The sequence below is a fragment of the Jaculus jaculus genome, chromosome 8 (genome assembly GCF_020740685.1).
Source record: "Jaculus jaculus isolate mJacJac1 chromosome 8, mJacJac1.mat.Y.cur, whole genome shotgun sequence".
Classification (NCBI taxonomy): domain Eukaryota; kingdom Metazoa; phylum Chordata; class Mammalia; order Rodentia; family Dipodidae; genus Jaculus; species Jaculus jaculus.
The window spans coordinates 125,966,098-125,984,614 of record NC_059109.1 but is presented as its reverse complement, the minus strand read 5'-3'; the positions used below and the strand labels follow the sequence as shown (position 1 = coordinate 125,984,614).

Here is an 18,517-nt window from a genome sequence, read left to right as displayed (position 1 = left end):
ATTCTTGGAGGAGTTTCTGTATTTCCTTTTACAAATGAAACAAGGCAGCAACAGGGTCAGTGCGGGGCTGGGAAGGCATGGGCCTATATATACAGGGGTCTTGGGGTGAGTCTGAAGTGGGGTAGGGGCAGGGAGGGAGAGCCCTGGTAGAGCCATTATATTCCTATGTCACCGGCAGCTTAAGTCCTGCTACCATCCCAGGGGAGGGCCCTGGGCCCCGCTCGCTCAGTCCCCAGAGGCCTGAGTCCCCACAGTGGGGCTCCTCCTCCCTGCAGGGTATGTTAAGTGGGAAGGGACTCTCGGCTAGTGCTTTGCTCCCGGCCCGAGTCCCGGTCCTTAGCTTCCGAGGAGGAGGAGGAGGAAGAGCTTGAGCCGTGACTTCGGCCTGACTGCCTGTAGGCAGTGGTGAGCTCCTGCAGCCGCTCAGGCGTTGGCCCCCACTTGTCGAAGCCAAGGTCATTCTGCAGGAAGATCACGGCTGTGTTGTGGACGGCCTTGTAATGCATTTCCTCCCTGTGGGCAAAATCAGGTGCTCAGGGCAGGGCTTGGCCTGGCATGTTTGCCTGCCAGCCTGGCCCTCCTTTCCCCTGCCTCCCTGGCACTCACTTCTTGCAGACATGCTGGGAGCCACTACGGTATTCGTGCTCAAAGGCGGGCAGGACCAGCTGGTGGCGTTTGAAGCGGCTCTGCTCCATTCGGGTGAGCGCTGGTGTGGGGGGCTCCCGCCACTCAGGAATAAACACAATGAAGGACAGGGGCTCCAGTGAGCTCTCCAGCAGTTTCTGTGGGAAAGGGTACAGGGTGGCGGATGTGAGGGGCTGCCCTCCAGAGGACTGGCAATTCTGCCTTCCTGTCAGTGGTGGCATACCCACCTCAAAGTGAGAGACCATAGCATCCATGAGCTCCTCACAAAATGGAGGGTTGGCCTCAAAGGACCCACTCAGCGGGGCGAAGTCCAGGCAGGGCCTGCAGAAAGAGCAGAGCATTCGAACCACACAGCACCTAGTCCCCCAGGTAGATACAGACGCTGCCCCTATCCTAGGCAGCCACAATGAAGAGATGACCACAGGCAGGCCAAAGGCAACATTGGCCCTTTATTTGGCCTGGTACAAGGTATACCTATGTCCGTTGAAAAAGTACCTGAGGACAGGCTCAGACATGGGTGCCCCTGACACCAAGCTGAGGATCTGGAGTTCAAAGCCACACCCATAGCTTCCCTCTTGTAGCCTGGCCATTTCTTCCTACTAGAGATAGCTTACCTTATCTCTATGTCACCTGTGCTTATCCCCACCCTTGCTAGTTCTGAGACTATAGGTCTGCCTCAACACATCACTCCAGCACCTGGAGCCTTGTGTGCCTATTCCAAACCTGAGCTAACCCACTGAGAAGTCCACAGGCCAGGTTAGGAGGTGTCTGCTATGTGCCTGGCTACAACCAGAAGAGCAGAGGCTTGCAGAGGTTAAGGAACATGTCCACGGTCCCACAGCTGGTAGGGGTGAAGAGAGGGGCTACTCCTACAGCTACTCCCAAGTCCTAAAGCATTAGGAAAGCAATAACTAAGGGGCCTGTGCTCTGGAGGATGGCTTCCCAGGCACAGGTGTGTATGTGGGGTGGTGGCGGCAGCAGCCTCTGGCCCTCACCCGCGGGAGCCAAAGTAGCCATCTGTGTCGGGGAAGGCAGAACAGTACTGGCGGAAATAGCAGTTGAGAGGTGAGGCAAAACACTCGAAGCTGACACCAAAGAGTCGGTGAAGGACCTCAAAGACATGCACAGGCAGCGATCCTTGCAGGCCAGTCCCCTCGTAGAGGCCCACGCCGAACATCATCTGCAGAGTGGCCATAGTCAGTGTCAGGCTTGGATTTCCTGCTCCCTCCAGGAAGTCTCCCAGTACCCCAGGGCCTTTACCTGGTACCGTCGGAGAAGACACCAGACTCTGGGCAGGAACCTCTCAAAGGCAGAGTCATCAACACAGCTGTAGCGGTAAAGGAGCCACTGCAGAACAGAAAGCGGTGGCTTCAGCACTGGGCTCATGCCTGCGGCCCTGGCCACCTGCTGAGGACTCTAGCCAAGGAAGATCCCCAACTTGTGCCATCCACTAGGGGCCTCCTTCCCAGTTCTTACCAACTTGCTGAAGTAGTTACGGCTGACCTTGACCATCTCTCCTTTATACCGGATGCAGACCACATTGTTCTCCATGTGCATCTCCACACTGGGCATGGGCGGAGCAGACACAGCCAGCCGCACTGGGTAGCAGTACACTAGGCGGGGCTCTGTCTCTGACGCTTCTACTTCCTCTGCGGACGGGGACAGCAGTAAGGGACCACCCTTGCTCTGGACAGCCTCGGCACCTCTGCCAGGTACTTTATACAGATCAGTAAACTAACTTAGTTTCAGGAATTAAAAAAAAAAAAAAAAAAACAAAAACCACCAAACCAGCCAGTTGGCAAAGCAGGAACTGGTAGCCTGGTTAGTGTGCTGAAAGACCCATATGCCAGCCTTAGGCCTGGTGACAAGTAGGCAACAGAAGTATCCATCAACTTCTGGATCTTCTTTTCTCATCATTTCCCAAAGGAATGCCACCACCCCAAAGGGCAGCCAGTTCTGCCCTAAATGTTGCTGGGAAACATACGGGCTTCCCCAAACCAGTCTCTCCCTGTGGGGTTCACTTGTTTCTCCATTCAGGGACTAGGATACAGACTCAATGGCATCTCACCTGGCTCCCTAGTACCTTGTCCCTACCTGGGATGTTATTTTCCTTGAGGATGGCCAGGTGCTTTTCTCGGATCCGCTTAACATACTCCAAGGAGATGTGGTAGATCTTACTGCAGATACCCTCCACGGAATCCTTGGCTGCAGCTGAGACATGGGGCCCACACTGCCTCCGTAGGTGTTCCAGGCGATCCTGAAGGAAACCCCAGGTCAGAACACTTGGGGCCAAAGAGCCTCTGTGAAGCTGACAGGTAACAACTGCCAGGCTCCTGGACTCTCAGCAGTCCATTCTGAAACGGTCTGCTACTTATGAGCCGTGTCTGACTCTTACTCAACTATCAAGGGAACACGGAACAGCATGCAGGCCGGTAAGGAAAGTCAGTGTCACTCCCCGGCAGGATTAACCCAACCCTGGCCTGTGTACGCCAACAGTTCTTGTTGCTGGCTCACTGCCACAGCCTGTCAGAACTAGTGGAGAAACAGACAAGCCAGGTAGGATCCCAGTTTATAACATTCATGATTACAACACAGGGAACTTAGCTGGTACAGTCTTAAAGGTTGAACTTCTAGCTACTTGCAAGAATGACTTGGCATTTTTGACTTTGCTGACTCACACTGTGAATCACACAGTGAAAATGAGTTTTTGCCTAGTGAATACATCTACCTTTGTCACTCTACATATCAGGTGCACAGTTACTATTGTAAAACCTTGTCTTTGTTAAAAAGAGCCCTGAAAAGAAAGCCCATTGCTAGTACTGTGAAGAGATTTAAGAAGTGATAGGCTCAGCCTGGGCTAGAGTAAGACACCTCAAAAAAAAAAAAAAAAGTGATTGGTTTTGGCCAGTAAACCGATTGTTATGAACACACTGAGTAGGGGACAGAATCTGATGGTGGCTTTTAACTTTAATGTGGACACATAAGAAAAAAAACAGTTTCTCAAACTGTTTCAAAAAATCTACTCAAGGAGATGCTCAACATTCTTTTTTCAAGTTGGAAAGGCAAAGCTGGGCGTGGTGGCGCACGCCTTTAATCCCAGCACTCGAGAGGCAGAGGTAGGATCGCCGTGAGTTCAAAGACACCCTAAGACTACATAATGAATTCCAGGTCAGCCTGGGCTACACTGAGACCCTACCTCAAAAAAGAAGAAAAGGCAGCTGTTTGCAAGGGGCCGAAGTGAAAGATGTTAATGAGCATGTCCTTTGGGAGAAAACCCGGCGCCCAGAGGCACACCTCTGCGGGTCTAAGTCAGGCCTGACAAACGTCAAGGGCTGCGACGCCGCACCACAGGCACTGGCAGCAGCAGCAGGCTGGTGGGAGAGGAGGCTTCCTGGAGGAAGGGCCGCGAAGCCTTTCAACCAGCCCCACCCCAGGGCACTCACCATATAGTCCTCCTTGGAGGCTGAGTGGTCCTTTCGAAGCCAGCTGAACGTATCTTCCACGTTCCACTTGACCACTTTCCTGCTGTCAGGGGATGCACTTCTGCAGGGCCGAAGCAAAAAGGGGGTTCAACTGTGTACAGCGCCTAGTTCTCGGTGTGCTCCTCCCAGCACAGCACTAGCATCTCGGGCTCTGACCCCTAGGTTTCCAACACATCTTTGGAGCACAAGCCAGATCATTAACACCCTTGTGGTCTTGGACCCGCTTTGTGTGGGGTAGAAAGCCAAACCTGGACTCGATGAGCCGCCTAGCAGCCTCTGCGTATTTAAAGAGCAGGCGTTTGGCTTCCTCCCGGAACTTGATTCGGGATAACCTAGTAGAAACAGGTAGAGTTAGAACCCTTCAACATATGGCGGCATAAGGACCAAGCAAGTGAGCTATGGAGCTATACCTGATGGGAATGTCATTCATGATTTCACGAAACATGGAAGGTGAAACGACCGGTTCGCAGTTGCTAGGCAACAGGGGGTCAGATCCTTTGTCCACCACCTTGCGCTCCAGCATCCAACGATTGAAAGATTCCCGAGGAGGCTCAATGCCTGCAGGATAGGAGAGCTGCTGACACTCAGAGCAGTCAACAGGTTCCATTGGGGACTGGCACCAGTGGGGCAGTAAACAGGATGTGGCCCGTTATTTTCAAGCACTTTTAGTGTGGGTGCATGCTGTGGCATGCGTGTAGAGGTCAGAGGACAGCTTTGAGGTGTGCTCCATCTTCTTTGAGGCAGGACTGCACTGCCACAAACAAACTGCCAGGCTAGAAAGGAATGTCAGACTAGCTAGCTGGCCCAAGAGCTTCCAGTTCTGGCTCCTCCCACTGTCAATGTGTTGGGGTCACAAGCACGTGTGCCACTTTGCATCTGGCTTTATGTGGGTGCTGGGAATTGAACCCAGGCTGGCAGACTTTGCAAGCACCTTTAACTGCTGAGCCATCACCTCAGCCCCAAGCACTTCTACACCCCATCTCTCAAGTGTACTGATCATGAGTAGGTTGTTTCTTGAAGCCTGAAAATCAACATCCTCTTGCCTCAGCCTCCAAAGGTGTGTGTGGACCACCATGCCAGACGTAAATCATTGAATTTTGTAAAGAAGGGGAGACGGGTCTATATCTCAGCAAAATTAAGCATGTTTATTTACCAATTATAAAACATAAAGCTGCAGTGTACTGAGTACTTCCACTTCACTTATGCCGTAGAATAATGTGGTGTAGGCAACCCTGAAGTTTTGATGATGGTGGTGTGTTTATATCACTCTCGTGTATCAACTCACTATGTACTAATCCTGCAGCCTCCGCCCCTCCAATGTTGAGATGCACCAGCATGCCATTCCCTTCACTGTCAGTTGATGCAGTCTGGCGGACTGAACTCGGATTCATGTGTGGCAGGGAAACACTTAACAAGTGAGCTACAGACCAGCCTCAGGTGTTCCTGCTGTTAGGCTTTTGTGTTAATTCCTTTTCTTTGAATGCATGTGCACCTGTGTACGCACACACTGAGTGTCCTCCATCACTCCAGACAATGGGTGCCTGCCCAGTCTCCCACTGAACTTGGAGCCCACTGATTTTTGTCTAGACTGGCTGACCAATAAGCCCCAGCAATCCTCCTTTCTCCACCCCACTCCGTGCTGGGGTAAAGGCACGCACAGCTATGCCTGTCTTTTTAAATGGGTGCTGGGGATTGAACTCAGGTCCTCATATTTGTAGCAAGCACTTTTGCCCATTGAGTCATCTCCCTGGCATTTTTATGCGATTTTACATGTAAATGAGAAGTGAGGTGATGGTACCTGGCAAACAGTAACTCCAGCCACACTTTGTGTAAGAACTATTACGGTCCCCATCTTACAGATGTGGAGACCAAAGTGTAACAAGCCCAACAGATAGTGCAGCCCAGAATTGGCAAAAGGTCTGTTCCCCTCCATGACACATGCTCTAAAACATTAGGTGTCCCTTCCCACTCTTGAACCCAAGTGGGGAAGCTCTGGCTCTCGCGAGCAGAGGAAAGCAAGGGGGCTGAGGATCGGGGGGGGGGGGGGTTTACAGTTACCCTCTCGCTGCTGGCACAGCTCCCGGTAGTGCTGCCGAAGCTTCAGGATGAGCTGAGAGCGAAGCAGCTCCACTTCAGGATGTGGGGGCAGAACCTCTGAAGGACCCCTGTGCTTGATGACAGCATTGGTCTGGATGTCCAGGTCCCAGTACACCCTTGGGGCACAGACGGGAGCACTGAAGATGCCCTGCCCACCACCACCATACCCCACAGTCCTGGGCAGGCTGGCCATCAACAACAGGCATCCAAGCCAATGAGCAGGGACTCACTCAGTGGGTCGGAGGAGAGCTGCCTGCTGCTTATCTTCAGGGGATGCACCCCAAATCTTTAGTGTTGGGGTTCCTGGGATGCTGGGGGAGCTGGGCACCGACTGGCTTGTGGGTGTTACAGGGATTTCAATCTGGAGCAAGAGAATAAGAAACATGTCAAAAGCCGGGCGTGGTGGCGCACGTCTTTAATCCCAGCACTCGGGAGGCAGAGGTAGGAGGATCCCCGTGAGTTCGAGGCCACCCTGAGACTACATAGTGAATTCCAGGTCAGCTTGAGCCAGAGTGAGACCCTACCTCGAAAAACCAAAAAAAAAAAAAAAAAGAAACATGTCAAGTCAGCACACTTAGCAACTAGGTTCCAATACTGTACCCTACCAGCCAGGCCCTGAGAGTCCTGGACACTCACCTTGGGTTTCTTCACACCATTCCCACTTGGCTGCTCTTCTGAGAGCTGTCGCTTTCTAGGCTTGCTCTCAACAGGAGGCGTTTCCACCAAACTTGAGTCTTGGGGCAGTGGGGTTGCATTCAGCCCCAAAGGGTCCGACTGGTGGAGGGAGACCAGCAGAGTTATAATGGGGCAGCAGCTTAAGAGCCCCAGTATTTCAGAATCCGCTTGCCTTCCCACCCTGTCTCTGTTCCTCACAGCAGCAGCCAGAGAGCTGGGAGGCAGGTGAACACTGGGCTGTTCCTGCCTGCAACCTGAAAGCTTCATAAAGGCCCAGCTAACCCCTACTTCACCACTGAGATTACAACACGAGTCTGTATCATCGTAATATGGTATGAAAGCAGTACCTTGAGGAAAGAATGAACATGGGAATAGAGGGGAATGGCAAATACTTGTTTTCAAAAGGACAAGGCTCTGTGGATAGAGCCTTGGTGTGGTAATGACTAGTGTAGCTCGGAAAGTACATACAGCAAGGTGAAAATCCTGCTCTGCCTGCGACCAGCTTTAGGCCTTGGGTCAGTAACGTCCCCCTCCCCCTCAGAACCTCAGTGTCTTCACCTGCAAAATGGGGGGGGGACTACTTGACTGCATAGTAAAGGCTGCTCCAGCTAAGGAGGCACCCAAAGCCCACAGCCTAGCAGAGAATGGTGCAGAGCTCCTCTCCCTGCTTAGCCCTGCATGTAGCCGGCCTCACCTTAAACACTGATTCTCAGTGAAAATTTTTCTGCACTCTTCCCTTCCCCAGACCAGGGTCTAAAATATCCCACGACCACTCTGCCTACAAGTCCACAGCTACAACCCTACCAGCCCCTCACAGACTCAGCACACCACAAAGGTGGGGGGGAATGTGTGTGTCTGATCTGCTTTGCCCAACACCTACAAGTTCACTATGCTACATCATTGTCACCATCTGTTCACTTGCCAGTGTCCCACTTGACTACAGAGTCCATGAGCCAGGGACTGTCTTGCTAGACATAGTATCTGCAGGCGTCAACACATGGCTAGGTACCTAGCTCCTCAGGGTACATACTGAGGAAGGTTTGCATGCCATGGTTTGTTCTGAGATGCTTGCCCTAGGCTGGCACTCACAATCACATCATGCTGGCCCAGCACGGGCATCTCCCACAGAGACTGGTTGGTGAATCGATTGAAGTAGTAGGGACGATTCTCCCTCCGGCTCCAGCACTTCTCCCAGCCTGCATGCACCAGCTCCTCTGCAAACAAGCGCAACCCAGCCAGGGTCAGGGCGCTCCTGAAGCACCCTTCTGATGCCCCATCCCACCACCGCTCCCTGCCAGTACCTGGAAGGTCCTGAACCAGGCGGACTGGCTTTGGAGAACAGGGCTGGCTCTGATTGGAGGTGCCCGGGGAGTGACTCAGCAGGGACGCTTCCTCCCGGGGGCTGCCGTGATTCTCATTGGCCATCTCAGCACCCACGCGGGACCTGCCATACAGAGGACCGAGAGCATCAACACCGCACCCACCAGTTACAGCTACAAGCAAGGGCTGGGAATATGCACAGGTGGGATGAAACCCAACCCAGTCCAATCTTGCAGGGCCAGCTGGTGCCACAGGAGCACTTGGGTCCAACCGGAAGATGGGCACCCTCCTGTTGCTCCTGCCTAAAGTCTCCTTCCCTTGATTCTCTGCCTGACTTGCTCCTGGATGCACGTCCTCAGAAAGTCTTCCTTGACTGCGGACTTCTTTGTCCACATTACATGGCCCCTTCTCAGTGCCATGACACTGCGCATTAGCATGCAGATACCAGATACACAACCGGAGCTGTTATTAGACTATCACTGCTTCTAGGAATAGACACTGGGTTCAATGTCTCTCACCAGAGCTCAGCATGTAACTTGGACCCAACAGGAGCTCTTTAATTCTGCAGATATTCACACAACACCCAATTGGGAAACAGGGTGCCAAACAGAGAACAGGGTGTGATTTGAGAAGTTAGTTACTCCTACAAAAAGGACTGGTAACCTCTCCCCTTGCGGGAGACAGGAGAAGGAATCTAAAGGCTCATTATATACTTCAGCGCAGGAAGCAATCTGCTGCTGAAGAAACCAGCGCACCTGCGCACCGCAATTCAGTCCTTCAGAATCCCAGGTAAACACTGTTAACACCAGCAAGGAGGCTAGCCCCTTCAGACTTGTATGCCTACTGCTACCACCAAAGCACGCCCAGTGTAAGCCTCAACGGGCAAGCAGCTTCCACCAGAAATCAGACTGCTGATGCTAAAGCTGTTTTCAGCATGTCACAACACCCACAAGAAATCAAATCGTCACTCAAAATAAGTCCAAAAGACAGTTTTCTTTGCATGTGGAAATTTTACCCACTCATTATGGCCACACTGATTAGCTCATGCTGATCAGGAGCCCTGATTGGCTGTTGACAACATCATAGGAATCACTGGAATATAATTTTATTGTACACTTAGTCACAGGCATCTGTTAATTTGGAAAGGAAATGGTTACTTTAGCAGTACAGCTTGGCAGGTGAAATCGCAGAACAGGACATAGGGCTTTGATTACAGGCTTAGAACAGATCTTGGGGGCTGAGCCCATGGGTTTCAAGGCTGAATAAGGTCCCCTTTTCTCTCACCCTCTAGGGTCTGCAACACTAGCATGAGAGAGTTTTCTTCTCCGGCTGGATTGACCTCACAGGCAAGGGGAGACCTGCGAGAAGGCTCAGCACAGGTGGGTGGACTCGTCAGCAGTGGAGGTGACAGAAGCCTCGGGGACTCCTTATGTCAGCAGCTGCAGAGTAAATGGAAGAAAAGTGAGTCACTGATCTGTGAATGTGGCTGGGTAGGGACGATAGCAACAGAGACAAAGTCACACTGGGGGGATGTGGTGATTCAAGGAAAGAAAATGGTACTTCTCAAACCTGCCAACCCATAAGTTTGTCAACATGGTCTTTTAACCAATGGCTACGGGGCGCGGGGAGGGACAATGATCAACACAGTGCTAGCTAGGTTTAATGCTCTCATGTCAACATCCTGAAATCTTTTCTGCAGGGCTGGGGATGGAACCCTGAGTCTTGTGCATGCTAGGCAAGCACCCTTCCACTGTGTTAGATCCCTTGCTCTTGGCTTTTTTTTTTTTTTTTTTTTTTTTCCGAGGTAGGGTCTCACTCTAGCCCAGGATGATCTGGAATTCACTATGGAGTTTCAGGGGGGCCTCAAACTCACAGTGAACTCACAGTGATCTTCCTACCTCTGCCTCCTGAGTGCTGGGATTAAAGGCATGCGCCACCACGCCCCGCTGCTCTTGGCCTTTTGAGGCAGGTCTTGCTAAGTAGTCCAAATTGACCTTAAACTCAGAATTGATCCTCCTGCTTCAGCTCTCCAGTGCTGGCATATGTAACATGCCTGGTTTGAATTTTTTTTTCTTTTGGTAGTATTGAGGATAGGAGGCTATATGAGCCCTGCTCATGTTGGACAACTTAAGCTATGTCCCCAACCCTTGTTTTAATTTCTTTTTTGGGGAGTGGGGTTGAGGCAGGGTTTCACTGGAGCCCAGGTTGACCTGGAATTCACTATGTAGTCACTCTCAGGGTGGCCTCAAACTCCTCCTACTTCTGCCTCCCCAGTACTGGGATTAAAGGTGTGGCCCAAATTAATCTGACTCAATCTGCATTTTAGGCAGGCATGGAACATGTGATCCTCCTGCTGGGATTACAAACCTATGCCACTGGGCCTGATCAAAAAACACTGAGGGGGGGCGGGGGGGGCGCTGGAGAGATGGCTTAGTGGTTAATAAGGTCTCAGGCTCAACTCCCCAGTGCCCATGTGAACCAGATATATAAGGTAGCGCATGCAATGCATCTGGAGTTCATTTGCAGCCACTGGAGGCCCTGGCAAACTCACTCTTTCCCTCCCCAATCCAAATCTCTCTCTCTCTCTCTACTTGCAATAATAAATAAATGTTTAAAAAATTTTTTAAAATTTTCTTTCAATGCTAGAGCTCAAAGCCAGGTTCTGGAGATGCTAAGTAAACACTCCTATCACTATGCTACACACCCAGACTAAAAATTATAGTGTTTTTTTTTGGGGGGGGGGGGTTCAAGCTAGGGTCTCACTCTAGCGCAGGCTGTAATTCACTCTATAGTCTCAGGGTAGCCTTGAACTCACAGGAATTCTCCCGAGTGCTGGGCTTAACGGCTTAAGCCATCATGCCCTGGCTTTTGTTGGGTTTTTATTTATTTTTGGCTTTTGGAGGTAGGGTTTCACTCTAGCCCAAGATGACCTGGAATTCACTCAGGGTAGCCTCGATCTCACAGCAATCCTCCTACCTCCTACCGAGAGCCGGGATTAAAGGCATGCACTACCACGCCAGACGGTTTTTTGAGTCTGGATTTTACCCTAACCCAGGCTGACCTAGAACTCAATGAAACCCAGACTGGTCTCAAACTCATGATGACCCTTCTTTTGCAGCCTCCATTCAGGTTAGCCTGGACCAGAGAGAGACCCTACCTCGGGGGGGGGGGGGGGGGGAGCTTGACAGGGTACAGAGATGACTTAATAGTTAAGGTACTTGCCTGCAAAACCAAAAGACCCAAGTTCGATTCCCTGAGAACCACATAAACCAGATGCACAAGGTGGTGCATGTATCTGGAGTTTGTTTGCAGTGGCTGAAGACCCATTCTCTATCTGCTTCTCTCTTTCTCAAATAAATACATAAAGTGCGTGTGTGCGTGCACACACACTCCACCACCGAGCTATACAGTTGTTTTTTTTTGTTTTGTTTTGTTTTTTGTTTTTTGAGGTAGGGTCTCAGTCTAGGTCAGACTGACCTGGAATTCACTATGTAGTTTCAGGGTGGCCTCAAACTCACGGCGATCCACCTACCTTTGCCTCCTGAGTGCTAGGATTAAAGGTGTGCACCACCATGCCTAGCTCCTATATATAGTTTTCTTTTCTTTTTTTAAATATGTCTCATTTATTTGAGAGAAAGAGGCAGGGGAGGGGGAGGGAGAGAACGGGCACGCCAGGGCCTCCAGCCACTGCAAACGAACTCCAGATGCAGGCGCCCCTTTGGGCATCTGGCTTACGTGGGTCCTGGAGAATTGAACCAGAGCCTTTAACTTTGCAGGTAAACTCCTTAACCGCTAAGTCATCTCTCCAGCCCTCTCTTTTCTTTTTTGGAGATAGGGTCTCATATAGCTCAGGATAGACTCAAACTCCCATTGAAGTGAGGATGACTTTGAACTTCTGATCCTCCTCTCAAGCTTTCCAATAACAGGACTGGGCCAGCATAACCAGCCCTTTTCTCTTGTCAGATGGCTATCCCTATATTGCCCAGATTGGTCTACAGCTACTGTTCAGTGGTCCTTCCATCTCAGCATCTTCCTTAAGTGGACTATGTCTGGATATTAATAATTAAAAACAAAAAGGTGCCCATGACTTTATTTTGCACATTGGCCCTGCCAACCAAAGTACCCAGAGACCCAAGAAAAGTGAACAAAGCACACATACTGTAGATCTGGGTCACCACCCTAAGCTACCCACACCTAGTCAATGAGTAACTTCTTAGAATCGTGTCTTGGAAAAAGAAAAATAAAAAAACATGCAAACACATAGGCACATCTAATTCATCTTTATTGAAAAACATTTATCTTAAGAAATGTCTTGTAGTCGAACATGGTGGTGGAGGCCTTTAATCCCAGCACTCAGAAGGCAGAGGTAGAAAGATTGCTGTTCAAAGCCACCCTGAGACTACATAGTGAAGTCCAGATCAGCCTGGGATAGTGAGACCCTACCTCAAAAAAAAAGAAAAAGAAAAAAAGAATTTATAGTCTGGAGAGCAATCTCAGGGGTTAAGGCACTTGCCAGCAAAGCCCAAAGATCAGGTTTGATTCCCCAGTACCCACACATAATAAAACCAGAGGCTCAAAGAGGTGCATGCATCTCGAGTTCAGCCCATTCTCTGTCTCTCTTCTCTCTCTCTCTGCTTGTATAAAAATAAAATACACAACTCAAAAGAAATATGACATAGATGCACCAGTCAGGCAGTATGACAAGTGCCACATGGATACCTCACAGAATTTCCAGAACTGGCTGTTACAGAATCATATGGAGGCTTGTAAAAAGTTTTTAAAAATTAATAAAAAGATTTAATCCAGGTGTGGTAGTGTCTGCCTTTAATCCCAACAATCCAGCAATCAGGAGGCAGGGGTAGGAGGATCACTGTGAGATTGAGGCCACCGTGAGACTACAGAGTGAATTCCAGGTCAGCATGGACTAGAGCGAGTCACTACCTCGAAAAACCAAAATAAATAAATAAATAAAATAAAATAAATAATTAAAACTTTAACCACACCCCAGAGAAGGCGCTACAAAAGTAAAACAGGTTTGCACCACCATCCTCGGTAAGATTCTGTAACTTTAATGCATTCTGAGCAAGATTCAATCAAGATGAGTTATTTTTTCACTTTATACCATTTGAAATTTTTACCAAATTCAAATTTGCTAAAGGGGAATGAAAAAATGGTATATCAGTTAAAGTGCTTGCCTGCGAAGCCTAAGGACCCATATTTGATTCCTAAGAACCCACACAAGCCAGATGCACATAAGTTTGTTTGCAATGGCTAGAGGCCCTGGCGCGCCCGGTCTCTCATAAATAAATAAAATTAATTTTACAAAAATTGCTAAGGAAACCCGGCGTAGTACTCACGCCTTTCATCTCAGCACTCGGGAGGCTGAGGGAGGCTGGAGAATTGTCATGAGCTTCAGGCCAGCCTGAGCTGGGTAAGAGTGAGTTCCAGGTCAGCCTGGAATAGAAACAATTAGTAATAAAACGCTTTGCTTCCAAAATAGAAAAAAAAAAAATCGCTAAGGGCTGAGGGTGTGGCTCCGTGGTGCAGTGATTGCCAGGCATGATTCGAATCCCAACACCACAAAAAAATAAAAATAGACTGGCTGAGATAAGTGCAGCAGGTCTGTGGCCACAAGTAGTAGCTTGGTAGTTGATCAGTCCCAAGGTCCTTCGGTCGTCTCCCGGTTTAGAAACCGGAACCACCACTTGCAGCGAGACAGTGGCTCTGGTTAGGTAAATGTCTTTATTTGGCCAGTGCCTTCCCGACCCCCAGGCATACCGAAACTGGAGACGCGTAGCAGAGCGTAAGAACAGCAACAACAACAAAAAAAAACACAACAGTATCTGCGCAACCACCGGAACCCCGCCAGAAGGAAAATAATCAGATTCCGGGATAGGTGGGCGAGATGGGGCGGGAGGATCTCAGCACTGACCCAATCACAATGCTCTGGGCCAGGAAGGAGGAGCTCCCAGGGGCTTGCGAAGTACGCAGGCGCGGGGTGCCGGGGAGGAGACGCGCGTGCGCGAGGCGGAACACACGTAACACGGCGCGCGCGCCCGGCCGCCCCTCCCCCAGCCCCTGCGGGGGCGGGCTGTGTGGCGCGCGCGCACGCGCCGGCCCATCTCCCGGGCTCCGCCCCCCGCCCCGCCGCGCGCTCCCGCCCCCCGGGCTGAGGCGACTCGGAGTCGGAGCCCGACACAAAGGCGGCGGCGGCGGCGGCAGCGGAGGGGACCCTGGAGGCCGCTCCGCCCGCGCTCTCCGGGCCCACCTTTACTCACCCCGGCCATGGGCCGGGCTGTCCACCCGCAGCTCTTAAGATGGCGGCGGCCAAAGACACCCGAGCGAGCGGCAGCCCCGAGCGGAAAGCGCCGAAGGGGGCCCTCCGCCGTGCAGCATCGGACTCCCGGACCCCGGCTCGACTCGCAGCGGAACCTCGGCTTCCTGGGGCGCTTACCTGCCCGAAGCGGACTCGAGGGGACGCGGCTGCACGTTCTGCTCGACCGCCCGTTTTGCCGCCTCCGCCTCGCCCTCCCCAGCGCCGCGCCCGCCATCTTGTGTCCCGGGCCGGGACTCCGCGCTGCGCATGCGTCGGGACCGCCTCTGAGAGACCTCGCCGCGGCCGTGCCGCCATCTTGAGTGTGGCAGTGTTGGCTGGCTCCCCAGATCTTGATTGCTTTCGGGTTTCCCCCCCCTCCTCCCCAGCTTCCCTGTTGTCCCGCGTGGCACTTAGGAATGAGCAAACTAGCCTCGCCTTTGTCCCCAGGATATAGACGGAGAGAGGGGTGAAATCACGAACGGCGCCTCAGTTTCCCCGACGAGACACACCCACGGGTGCCGGTGGGCTGGCTGGGTATATTAGGGCGCATGAGGCTGTTGGGTTTTTTTTTCTAGGGAGGGGGCGTCTCTGGCGCAGTCCCAGTGCGGAGGCGGCTCCTGGTGACGTAGGTGCCCTGGACGGAGTGGGCGCCTGGGTCCTAGTCTCCCTGCTGCTCCCCGGGGTGGGTGTCGGAGGGAGGTTGGTGGCGGGATGCCTTCTCCGGGGTCCACTTGGCCTGCAAAGTCTGACCTTCCAAGATGATCCAGTTGCTGCCGGAGCAGAAGCAGCCCAGCGTTGGGCCCGGGTGGGAAGATGGCACCGTTTTCGTTCATGATGAAGACGGCTTTGAATCGTGGGGAAAGTGCTAAGCAGGTGGACCGGGAGGGACTTCCTCACTCGAGCCTCTCTGGACGGCTGGGGATGGAAGTCAAGCCATCTGCCCAGCCCATGAGCAAGGCCGTGGGCTCATCCCCAGCACTGCTGCAAAGCTTAGCATGGCTGGAGACCCGGCAAAGGCAGGTACCCCTTTCCAGGGCTCCACCCACTTGTGGCCTCCTGAGTAAGCCGATCTCCCCGTGCTTGGCTTGAGAGCAAGATAAGTTTGCCTGCCACCTGCTGTTGGACTGGCACTGCACATGCCCTAGATGGGCAGCCTTGGATATTCCATGACGCTGGCTGCCTGCCGCTTGGGGAACTAGGGCCGGGAGGGGGAGGGAGGTCAATTAAAAACGGAGCTAGAATAGATTAAACCTCCAGCATGTTGTGACCTTGAAGGTGTTAAACTAGGTGTTAGACTCAGGGAAGGTAAATATACCCAACCCACGGTAGCTTGAGAATGGACTGAGGTGAGGCTATCATGCCCGGCTTCAAGTAAATTTCTTGTTCATTGGTGTTTGATCCAAGACCTGTCCTTAGGGATCATTACTTCAAATCTACACATGAACAGAGGTCAGGACAGAAATGGGGATAAAGGGCTGGAGAGATGGCTTAGCGGTTAAGCTTGCCTGCAAAGCCTGAAGACTAGAGTTTGATATCCCCACTACCCACTTAAAAAAGCAAGGTGTACAAGGTGGCGCATGTGTCTGGACCAAGTTTGCAGTGGCTAAGAGGCCCTGGCCGGCACATTTATATTCTCTCGGCCTCTTTCTCACAAATACATTAAAATTTTTTTTTACAATAGGGTCTCATTCTAGCCCAGGCTGACCTGGAACTCATTCTATAAAAATGGGTATAAGCAGTTGGGCATAGTGGTGCACGCCTTGCCTTAAATCCCAGCACTCCAGAAGCAGAAGTGGGAGAATCGTGAGTTTGAGGCCAGCCTGAGGCTACATAGTGAATTCCATGTCAGCCTGGACTAGAGTAAGACCCTACCGTGAGGGGGAAAAAAATGGGGCATAAAGCCAAGTTCAGATAGCTATGATGTAACGGATTTTTTTTTTTTTTTTTTTTTTTTGAGATAGCGTCTCTAGCCAAGGTTGACCTGGAACACATTCTGTAGCCCCAAGGCTGGCCTTAACTCAGTGATTCCCCCTACCTCTGCCTCCTGAGTGCTGGGATTCAAGGTGGGCGTCATTGGCTTAACTTTTTTTTCTTTTTTTATATACAAGTGCAGAGAGAAGAGAAAAAAATGGGTACACAAGGACCTCCAGCCACTGCAAAAGAGCTCCATATGCATGTGCTACTTTGTGCATCTAGTTTTATGTGGGTACTGGATGATTGAACCCAGGTCCTAAGGCTTTGCAAGCAAGAGCCTTAACCGCTGAGTCATCTCTCCAGTCCCAAATGTTTTTATTATTTGCGAGCAGGGAGAGAATAGACGCACCAGGACCTCTTGAACTTAGATTTAGGTAGTGGAAAGTCTGAGGAGACCTTAAACTCAGAAACAACCTTGACAACAGACAAGAGCAGCAAACATCAGATAAGGCACAGCTGCGCGGCAAAGTGGACAGGTGGGTTAGCATCACTCAGGCAGAGGTTCTGGCCAACCAGAGCCCCCCTCCCCCCCTTAAGGTAATTGTTCTTCTACTTGAGAGAGTCACTTCCTTGCTTCTGCATTTGTCCCTTGTGGTCTGAATGTAAAATGTCCCCATAGCCTGAGGTGGGAGGTATCATCTTGCTAAAAGGTGTGTCACTGGGGGTGGGGCTTGAGGTTTACTAGTCAATCCAGCCCCATTGGCTGTTCAGGGGCTAGCTCCTTGTTGCTACTTCCTAGCTTGTGACAAGAAGGGAGAATGGGCAGCTAGGGCCTCTGGCCACCACAAACTCCAGACACATGCACCACCTTGTGCATCTGGCATACATGGGTCCTGGGGAATCAAACCTGGGTCCTTTGGCTTTGCAGGCAACTGCCTTAACCACTAAGCCATCTCTCCAGCTCTGTGTCTGGCTTTTTTTAAAGGCAGGGTCTCATGTATCCCAGCTAGTCTCCAACTCCCTGTGCAGCCAAGAATGATCGTGAACTTCAGATCCTAACTGCCTCTACCTCCTGAGATTACAGGCTCTTGCCACCATACCAGTTTATGCATTGCTAGGGTTCAAAACCCAGAGCTAGCCAGGTGTGGTGGTGCATCACTTTAATCCCAGCTCTTAGAAGGCAGAGGTAGGATGACCATTAGAGGCCACCCCTGAGACTTGTGAATCCCAGGTCAGTCTGAGCTAGAGTGAGACCCTAAAGTGGGGGAAAAAACACACACACAATAAATAATAATAAAAGAACCTGTCCTCCCATGAGCTGCTTTTGGTCAGGTGTCTTGTCCCAGCAATGAAAAGGTGACTGCAACAATCTTCCTCCCCACTTATCCTTCAATGCCTCTTGTACCACACAGCCTGCCTTCCCTGAGCTCCTTACCAACCTGACCACCCTGTCTACGTCAGGCTCCTCTTCTGTATTCCCACCATAGCTCATGCTATACCTTTCCCAAATTCCACCCCCCAAACAGACTGTGGACGGTTTAAGGGTGGGGCTGGGCCTCCTCCCCATACCGCCTCTGCCCAGCGCTGTGCTGACCATGCATATTTGTTGACCATAGACAGACCACACTGAGGCCAGGGCTGAGTGACTGTCTCAGGCACCCCCCATTTCTATTCCAGGCTCTCTCTGGCTTTTGTGGTGAGAATACCAAGGAGGGGTCCTTTAGGATGCCAAGAAAACTGCGCTGCCTGTTCTGGCAGTGTCCGCCAGCAGCCTGGAGCTGGTCACTCCCAAGATGAGGTGACCTAAGCAAAGATTTGTGACTCAAGTATTTCAACAACATTTCTAGACGAAGCCTCACTAGACAGCCAGGACTTTTGAAGACCCCAGTATCAACTGGGTCAAAGCCCTGCCTCCATGTAAAAACCGATGTATATACATGCTTGCTCAGATGGAAAGGGTTTTCAATGTTCCCAACACAAAGAAATCATAAATTACATATGGTGTTCATGTATTTAATGTCACATTGCACCCCATAAGTGTGTACAACTACAATGTCTATTAAATTTT

General features: G+C 51.2%; 1 protein-coding gene across 1 annotated transcript; it reads right to left on the bottom strand.

The window, feature by feature from the left end:
* Position 1: 1 nt before the first annotated feature.
* On the bottom strand, positions 2-14,805 carry Pcif1 (phosphorylated CTD interacting factor 1). Its single transcript, XM_004663816.2, has 17 exons — positions 14,674-14,805; positions 9,504-9,658; positions 8,201-8,343; positions 7,989-8,113; positions 6,861-6,998; positions 6,455-6,585; positions 6,186-6,340; positions 4,538-4,685; positions 4,376-4,459; positions 4,089-4,188; positions 2,740-2,902; positions 2,122-2,294; positions 1,906-1,992; positions 1,641-1,825; positions 873-966; positions 607-782; positions 2-513 (listed from the first exon to the last, which is right to left on the bottom strand). The coding sequence occupies exons 3-17, from the start codon at positions 8,322-8,324 to the stop codon at positions 282-284; spliced, it is 2,115 nt and encodes a 704-aa protein (XP_004663873.1). The 5' UTR covers positions 8,325-8,343; positions 9,504-9,658; positions 14,674-14,805; the 3' UTR covers positions 2-281.
* Between the last annotated feature and the right edge of the window lie 3,712 nt (positions 14,806-18,517).